Source organism: Bubalus kerabau, chromosome 4 (assembly GCF_029407905.1).
Source record: "Bubalus kerabau isolate K-KA32 ecotype Philippines breed swamp buffalo chromosome 4, PCC_UOA_SB_1v2, whole genome shotgun sequence".
Taxonomy (NCBI): Eukaryota; Metazoa; Chordata; class Mammalia; order Artiodactyla; family Bovidae; genus Bubalus; species Bubalus kerabau.
This window is the reverse complement of record NC_073627.1, coordinates 27,209,649-27,218,583: the sequence shown is the minus strand read 5'-3', so window position 1 is coordinate 27,218,583 and position 8,935 is coordinate 27,209,649. Positions and strand designations below refer to the sequence as shown.

The 8,935-nt window shown below is 38.9% G+C and overlaps 1 protein-coding gene across 1 annotated transcript; it reads right to left on the bottom strand.

Annotated features, from left to right (window-relative positions):
- Positions 1–6,416: 6,416 nt before the first annotated feature.
- LOC129649117 (histone H3.3A-like) lies at positions 6,417–7,303 on the bottom strand. Its single transcript, XM_055576157.1, has one exon. It carries the CDS (start codon positions 7,170–7,172, stop codon positions 6,762–6,764), a length of 411 nt encoding a protein of 136 aa, XP_055432132.1. The 5' UTR covers positions 7,173–7,303; the 3' UTR covers positions 6,417–6,761.
- Between the last annotated feature and the right edge of the window lie 1,632 nt (positions 7,304–8,935).

Sequence of the window (8,935 nt, the reverse complement as noted above, 5' to 3'; positions counted from 1 at the left end):
AAAAAGGACTTGTATCAAAAAAAACAAAAAAGACTTGTATAAAAAAAAGGGACTTGTATCCAGAATATACAAAGAACTCTTGCTGCTGCTGCTAAGTTGCTTCAGTCGTGTCCGACTCTGTGCGACCCCATAGACGGCAGCCCACCAGGCTCCCCTGTCCCTGGGATTCTCCAGGCAAGAATACTGGAGTGGGTTGCCATTTCCTTCTCCAATGCATGAAAGGGAAAAGTGAAAGTGAAGTCGCTCAGTTGTGTCCGACTCTTTGCGACCCCATGGACTGTAGCCTACCAGGCTCCTGTGTCCATGGGATTTTCCAGGCAAGAGTACTGGAGTGGGGTGCCATTGCCTTCACTTGATATAAATAAAACCAACCAATTGAAAAGTGGGCAAATGATATGGACAGATACCTCCCCAAAGAAAACACACAGATGGCAAATAGGTATATGAAAACACACTCAACATCATTTGTCATTAAGAAAATTTAAATTTAATTGAAAATTAAAACAAAAATGACATACCTATTAGAATAGTTAAAATTTTAAACATTGATAATATCAATTGCTGGCAAGGGTAAGAAACAATTGGCAGTGGGAATGCAAAGTGGTACAGCCACTTTGGAAGACAGTTTGGCAGTTTCATACAAAGCTAAATATTTGATCTAATGATAACACATCTATGTGTTTATCCAGTTGATCTGAAACTTTATGTCCACACGAAGACCTACATACAAATGTTTTTAGCAGCTTTATTGATAATTGCCCCAAATTGGAAGTGATCAAGATGTTTCCATGGGTTAATGGATAGAGAAACCATGCACATCTATCCAGGGGAGTATTATTCAGTGATGAAAGAAAAGTCATGGATGAATTTTAAATGCACATTACTTTAGAGCACAAATAGTTAACCATAATGCATGCAAATTTAGAAATTCATCTGGGGAACTGAGGAATCTCAGGAAAGTGTTACAGAACCAAACTCATGTCTGCTCACCCACGTGCAGTAAAGTCAGTTTACACTGGGTTATAGTGAAGGAAACTGTAGTGTTTATTGCAGGGCACTAAGCAAGGAGTCCAGGTAGCTTGTGCTTAAAAGACCTGATGGCTCTCAAGGAAAGGTTTTTAACGACAGGATGAGGGAAGGGGTTGGGAAGTGTGTGATCAACTCAAGAACATTTTTCTGATTGGTTGATGGTGAGGTAATCAGGAGTCAGCATCATCAACCTTCTAGTTCCAACCTTCTAGGTCAGGGTCTATGGCTTGTGGTCAGCAAACTTTATCCACCTGTTGAGAGTTTCAGTATCTGCAAAACTGCTCAAAGCATATGATTCAGAATACTGTCTATAGTCCATGAGGAGGAATTAAAGGTCTTCGAGCTTGTTTAATGCCAAAACTATTATTATTTTGCCTTGTTTGACTGTTTTCCTTTCTTTTGGGTTTTTCTCACATTTCTGATTAAATTTATTCTTTGGAACTTGGAGAAGGCCTAGGAGTCTAAAGTTTTTCTACAAACAAGAGCAGGGGAGTCTGGGGACATGATGGGGACTTCTGTCCTGGGAAGGCCCAAGCTCAGCTACAAAGGAATGCAGATTGTGACAAAATAATCTGTTAATGAATGTATGAAACAACCTCTCTAGAGGAGATTGTGAATGAGTCCCATCTGTAGGATTAAAGTCAGAAGAAACGGTACATCAGCACGGGATTCTGGCTGGTAAAGTTATTTCCTGCAGGGGCACAGGTTCACAGTTCTATTCTGGTATGTGTATATACTGGAATTGAACAGCTACATAAATGGATAGTGGATTGTAGAAGCTGGGTTTCTCACTAAGCAGTGATACATGTAAGCAAGGAGAGGAGGCTAGAATGACAGAATGATTTGTGGGTTACAGTTAGGGACATTAGTATAAACTCATGTTCAACTTAATAGATGGTTATATATAGAAATATATAGGCATATCTATATACATGGATTTGTATACATATATTTCCTTACTGTAACAACTGAGACAGCCTAGAAGCAATCACACACTATTAGAAATGAGCACTTTAGTGCCCAGATCTTGGTTTCTAATACCATTCTCCAATAAACGGAACAAGGGATTCTTAGAAAATTGATTTTAGGCCATGAACGGGCTTCTCTGCTGGCTCAGCAGTAAAGAATCTGCCTGCAGTGCAAGGAATGCAGGATCCTGATTCGATCCCTGGGTCGAAAAGATCCCCTGGCAATCCACTGCAGCATTCTTGCCTGGATAATCCCATGGACAAAGGAGCCTGGCAAGCTACAGTCCATGGGGTCACAAAGAGTCAGACACGACTGAAATGACTGAGCACACACGCTTGCAGGACTTGGACAGGAAATATATGAGATGAGCCTGGAGAATCTTGTAGTGCCAAAAGTAAGAAACTACTCAAACAAAACAAAACACATAAAAAGGCAACCTCCCCTGCTACATACACAGTCATGAAGATATGTCAAAGGAACACAGATCAAACTGAAAGAGATCCCAGTGGCCAAAGCTGGAAAAAACTGCACAACAGACTAAGTGAAGTAGTATTGGATTATAGCTCAAAGTAGAAAATAAATGTATATGAGTCCATATTGATATAAATAAATTACTGAGTAAGTAAATAGAGGAGAAACAAATCTCATGCAAAGAAGTCTAAATAATATATATCCTACTTGTGAGGTATAGCATAGTTTCCCATCCTTTAAGTGTGAGTTCCTTCCAAAAAATGCAGTATGGAAAGAGGGGAAAATGAGTATTTTTACAGTAGAAACACCTGACAAACAACCTTGGCTAGGTGATCAACGTTAACATACCCTCGATATAGTATGATAAAAATGACACCCCAAATCCATAACCCCAGGCTAATCATGAGACAAACATTAAACAAATCCCAGTGGAGGGACACGCTACAAAATATTTGACCAGGGATAATCTACAAAATCCTCAGACTGTCAAGGGTATTAATACAAGGAAAGTGTGAGAAACTGTTACAGCCTAAGAAGTCTCAGGCTCCCGTGTCCCTGGACCTGGTGGGCTGCCGTCTATGGGGTCACACAGAGTCGGACACGACTGAAGTGACTTAGCAGCAGCAGCAGCAGCAGCAAGAAGTCTAAGGAGATAAGTATAGTATCCAAGATGGAATACTGAAACAGAAAAGGGACATTAAATAAAAAGTAAGGAAATCTGGGAATTTCCTAGAAGTCCAGAGATTAAGTCTGCCTTTCCACTGCAGGGATCTCGGGTTCAATCCCTGGTCTGGGAACTAAAGTCCTGCATGCCGTGTGGTGTGGCCAAAATAAAAATAATAATAATTATTAATATAGCAGTGTTGGTTTATTGGCCTTCCATGGTGGCTCAGCGGTAAAGAATCCACTTTCAATGCAAAAGACACAAGTTCAATCCCTGGTGTGGGAAGATCCCCTGGAGAAGGAAATGGCAACCCACTCCAGTATTCTTGCCTGAGAAATCCCATGGAGAGGAGCTTGGCAGACTACAGTCCACGGCAGTCACACAGGGTTGAACAGGACTTAGCCACTGAACAATAATAACTGGTTTATTACTTGTAACAAATGTATGACATTAATGCACCAGGGAAAACTGGGTGTGGGATATGTGGGAATTCTCTGCATTATTTTTCTGTAAATTTAACACTATCCTAAAATTAAAAGCTTATTTTTCAAAACACAAGAAAATATTTATAAAGCATATATCTCATAAAGGACTTGTAGCTACAGATATATAAAGAACTCTCAAAACAGTAAGAAAACAAACAACCCAATAAAAAGTGGGCAAAAGATTTGAAGAGATATTTTTTAAGGAAAATATATGGAGGGCAAATAAGCCCATGAAAAGATGCTCAACAATATTAGTCATTAAGGAAATGCCCAATTAAAACTACAGTGAGATACCACAACATAATAGGTTAATTAATGGCTAAAATTTAAAAAAAGCTCAAATTATTAAGTAATTATCCTAAAATTAAAATAAATTAATTAAAAAGAAAAGAAACTAATCATACGAAGTCTTGGCAAGGATATGGAAAAACTAGGACTCTCATACACTGTTGAGGGAATGTAAAATGGTACAACCACTTTGGAAAACAGTTTGACAGTTTCTTAAAAGTTAAATATATACCTACTGTATTATCCAATCATTCCACTCTGAAGAGTTGATCTAAGAGAAAAGCAAATGTAAAAAGACAGATACACATGAAAGTTCACAGAAGTTTGACTTGTAACAGTCAAAATCTGGAGACAGCGCAAATGTTTCATTGAGTGTTCAATGCTCTTTAATGACATATATGGGAATAGAATCTAAAAAAGAGTGGATATGTGTATTTGTATAACTGACTCACTTTGCTGTACAGTAGAAACTAATACAATGTTGTAAATCAACTATACTCCAATAAAAATTAATTTTAAAAACAATTGAATGGATAAACAAACTGTAGTACAATTGGATATTCAGTTCAGTTCAGTCGCTCAGTCATGTCCAACTCTTCAACCCCATGGACTGCAGCACTCCAGGCTTCCCTGTCCATCACCAACTCCTAGAGCTTACTCAAACTCATGCCCATTGAGTCAGTGATGCCATCCAACCATCTCGTCCTCTGTCGCCCCCTTCTCCTCCTGCCCTCAATCATTCCCAGCATCAGGGTCTTTTCCAAAGAGTTGGCTCTTCGCATCAGGTGGCCAAAGTATTGGAACTTTAGCTTCAGGATCAGTCCTTCCATTGAATATTCAGGATTCATTTCCTTTAGGATTGACTACTTTGATCTCCTTACTGTCCAAGGGATTCTCAAGAATCTTCTCCAGCACCACAGTTCAAAAGCACTGAGAACACTAACAGACAATCTGAATAGACCTGTATCTATTACCAAAATTTAATCAATAATTAATAACATTTCAAAACAGAAAGCGCCAGTCCCAGATGGTGAATTTTTTTACTTTACTTTTCTTAAGGAAGAAATTATACCAGTTTTCTACTAATACAATCTCTTCCAGAAGATAAAAGCCGAGGAAATACTTTCCAATTCATTCTATGAGAGTACCATTACCTGAATACCAAAGCCAGACAAAAATAATACAAGAAAATAAAACTATACACCAATATCTCTCATGAACATAGATGCAAAAATCCTCAACAAAATATTAGCAAATCCAGTCCAACAATGTAGAAAAAAATTATACACCATGACCAAATGGAATTCATCTTAAATATGCAAAGCTGGTTCAATATTTGAAAACCAATTAATGTAATCCATCACATCTACAAGGGGTCACATCTTGTGACCCTATCAATAGGTATAGAAAAAAGCATTTGACAAAATTCAACATCCATTCATGATAAAAACTATTAGCAAACTAGGAATAGAAGGAGATTTTCTCAACTTGATAAAGAACATCTACAAAAAATCTATAGCTAACATCATACTAAATGATGAGAAACTAAACGCTTGTTCCTGTTAAGGAGCAAGAAACAAGGCAAGGATGCCCCTTTCTCTCTGACTTTCCATATTGTACTGGGAGTCCTAGCTAATGCAGCAAAACAAAAGAAGGGAAAAAAAGGTATAAGAAGGAAGAAATCAAACTGTGTTTCTTCTTTTTTTTTTTTAGTTGAATAAACAAGTTTATTTGTAAATTTAGTCAACATACATAATTGACCTAAAAACTTCAATAGAAGGATAAATTTTAAAACCACTTGGAAAGCCATCTCTATGAAGTGATTTTCCCAGAACCTATGCCACATGAACACCATTTTAACTGGCAGAGGTTCCATAAGCTGAAGCTGTGTCCCTCCCCCACAGCAAGTTCACCCTAAGTTATAATACAAACCCCACAAGGAAAAAAAGTTCGGTATTGTTCCCCCTTGGTAGAGAAAAGTTCAACCTAGTTATGAGACCAATCACAACACAAAGAAAAGCTGCGCTAACTACTATATTAGTAACAGATGATGCTGGTGTGAATAACTTGTATTATAGTCTAGAGCCCTTATAAATAAATCCCCCTCCCCGTTAGTGTTTGCATTATCAGCTAGAAGGTTAGTTTAACATGTGGTAGAATGAGGACTTATGCAAGGTATAACGCACAAAGCATTTTACTACATAAACAAGTGCAGTCTACTCAGGAGAAACCCAAACTCTAAATTACACACCTTAAAGACAACACTCCCCACCACATGTCAATGTAAAACATTTAATTTAAAAATGTTGACACTACAATATATAAAATAGCTATTATAAATGCACATAGTGTATTCTATAGCTGCCAGGTTTACTTTTTTTTTTTTTTTTTTTAAGGAAACTGTAAGTTACACTGTGGTTAAGACTTGCATCTTCACCCTTGAAAAAGCCCACATTCTATCACAGTGATGTATGGTCAGACTTAACAGCCCCAATTGTTAACCACTTGGATCAAGTCATAACCAGTTTTATTGCAAAAGGACCCTGTACACATTTATCAATTCTAGTACCTTAATAGCTACCCAACAAGTCATTAACATACAGAAACATGCATCATGAGAAGCAAGAAATATCACCCATCCCTTCTGCATATTAGCAACTTGTCACTCCTGAGCAACAGTGCTCACATCACTGAGGTCTGTGAACAGTCACTTTTCGCATTCATCCTGAGTGAAAGATGGAATGACTTAAGTACAAATGCAACATATTATAAACAATTTCTTACAAAAAAAGTCACAAATTAAACCGAAGTATTTTACAGAATTTAGTACAAAACACCATAAAAACTGCCTTCACTTAAGCTCTCTCTCCCCGTATCCGGCGAGCCAACTGGATGTCTTTGGGCATGATGGTGACTCTCTCAGCGTGGATGGCACACAGATTAGTATCTTCAAACAAACCCACCAGGTACGCTTCGCTAGCCTCCTGCAGCGCGCCGATGGCGGCACTCTGGAACCTCAAGTTGGTTTTGAAATCCTGGGCGATGTCCCTCACCAACCTCTGGAAAGGCAGTTTCCGGATCAGAAACTCGGTGGATTTCTGGTAACGACGGATTTCTCGAAGCCCAACAGTCCCGGGCCTGTAGCGATGAGGTTTTTTCACCCCGCCAGTAGAGGGGGCACTTTTCCTGGCCGCTTTGGTGGCCAGCTGCTTGCGGGGCGCTTTCCCACCCGTTGACTTACCAGCAGTCTGCTTGGTTCGGGCCATTTTCTTTTACCTAACGCCGAAGTTTTAGGCCGCTTCTCCGACCACCGCGCCGCCTCTGCTGCCCAAAGAGCTGCAGTAGCTGAAACACGGGAAAAGCTCCTTCCAACGAACGACCAAACCGCTCTGCGCTCTGTGTTTCTTCTTAGATTATATGATCATCTATATAGAAAATCTGAAATAACTGACAAAAAAACTCCTGGAACTGAAAATGATCATCACAAGGTTGAAGGATATAGGGTTAATATACATAAAGCAATCACTTTCCTACATTCAGCCAATGAACAAGAGGAATTTGAAGTTAAAAACACACTATCATTTACCTAGCATACCCTAGAATGAAATATTCATGTATAAATCAATACATATAAGATCTATATGACAAAAACTACAAAACTCTGATGAAAGATATTGAAGAACTAAATAGAGAGATATTCCATGTATATAGATAGTAAGACTCAATTTTGTCAAGGTCTCAATTATCCCCAATGTGACCGGCAGATTCAGTGCAATCCTAATCAAGATACCACTTAGTTTTTTGTGGATATCAACAAACTGATTCTAAAATCTGAATGGAGGGGCAAAAAACCCTAAAATAGCCAATTTAATTCTGAAGGAGAAAAACAAAGTTGGAAGATCTGACTTTAAGACTTAGTTCAGTTCAGTTGCTCAGTCGTGTCCGACTCTATGCAACCCCATGGACTGCAGCACGCCAGGCTTCCCCGTCCATCACCAACTCCTGAAGTCTGCTCAAATTCATGTCCATCGAGTTGGTGATGCCATCCAACCATCTCATTCTCTGTCATCCCCTTCTCCTGCCCTCAATCTTTTCCAGCATCACGGTCTTTTCCAGTGAGTCAGTCCTTTGCTTCAGGTGGCCAGAATATTGGTGCTTCAACTTCAGCATTAGTCCTTCCAGTGAATATTCAGGATTGACTTGCTTTAGGATTAACTGGCTTGATCTCCTTGCAGTCCAAGGGACTCTTAAGAGTCTTCTCCAACACCACAGGTCAAAAGCAACAGCTCTTCAGCACTCAGCTTTTTTTATGGTCCAGCTCTCACATCCATACATGACTAATGGATAAACTGTAGCTTTGACTAGAGGACCTTTGTTGGAAAAGTAACATCTCTGCTTTGTAATACGCTGTCTAGGTTGGTCATAGCTTTTCTTCCAAGGAGCAAGCATCTTTTAATTTCATGGCTGCAGTCACCATCTGTAGTGATTTTGGAGCCCAAGAAAATAAAGTCTGTCACTGTTTCCATTGTTTCCCCATCTATTTACCATGAAGTGATGGGACCAGATGCCATGATCTTTGTTTTTTGAATATTGAGTTCTAAACCAGCTTTTTCACTCTCCTCTTTCACTTTTATCAAGAGGCTCTTTAGTTCCTCTTTGCTTTCTGCCATAAGATTGGTGTCATCTGAGGTTACTGATATTTCTCCCAGCAATCTGGATTCCAGTTTTTGCTTCATCCAACCCAGCATTTCTCATAATGTACTCTGCATATAAGTTAAATAAGCAGGGTTCCAATATACAGCCAATATACTCCTTTCCTGATTTGGAACCAGTCCATTGTTCTACAATAATCAAAACACACTATGGCATTGGCAAAAGATAGATAAATAGATCAAGAAACAGAATAGAGAGTCCAGAAATATAGTCAATTGATCTTTAACAAAGGAGCAAAGGCAACACAATGGAGAGAAGATAGTCTTTTCCACAACTGGACATCCACATGCACAAAAAGCAAGAAAGAAAAAAGAAA

Excerpts from the sequence above, each read along its gene's own strand:
- LOC129649117 (XM_055576157.1), bottom strand. The coding sequence starts at position 7,172 with ATGGCCCGAACCAAGCAGACTGCTGGTAAGTCAACGGGTGGGAAAGCG.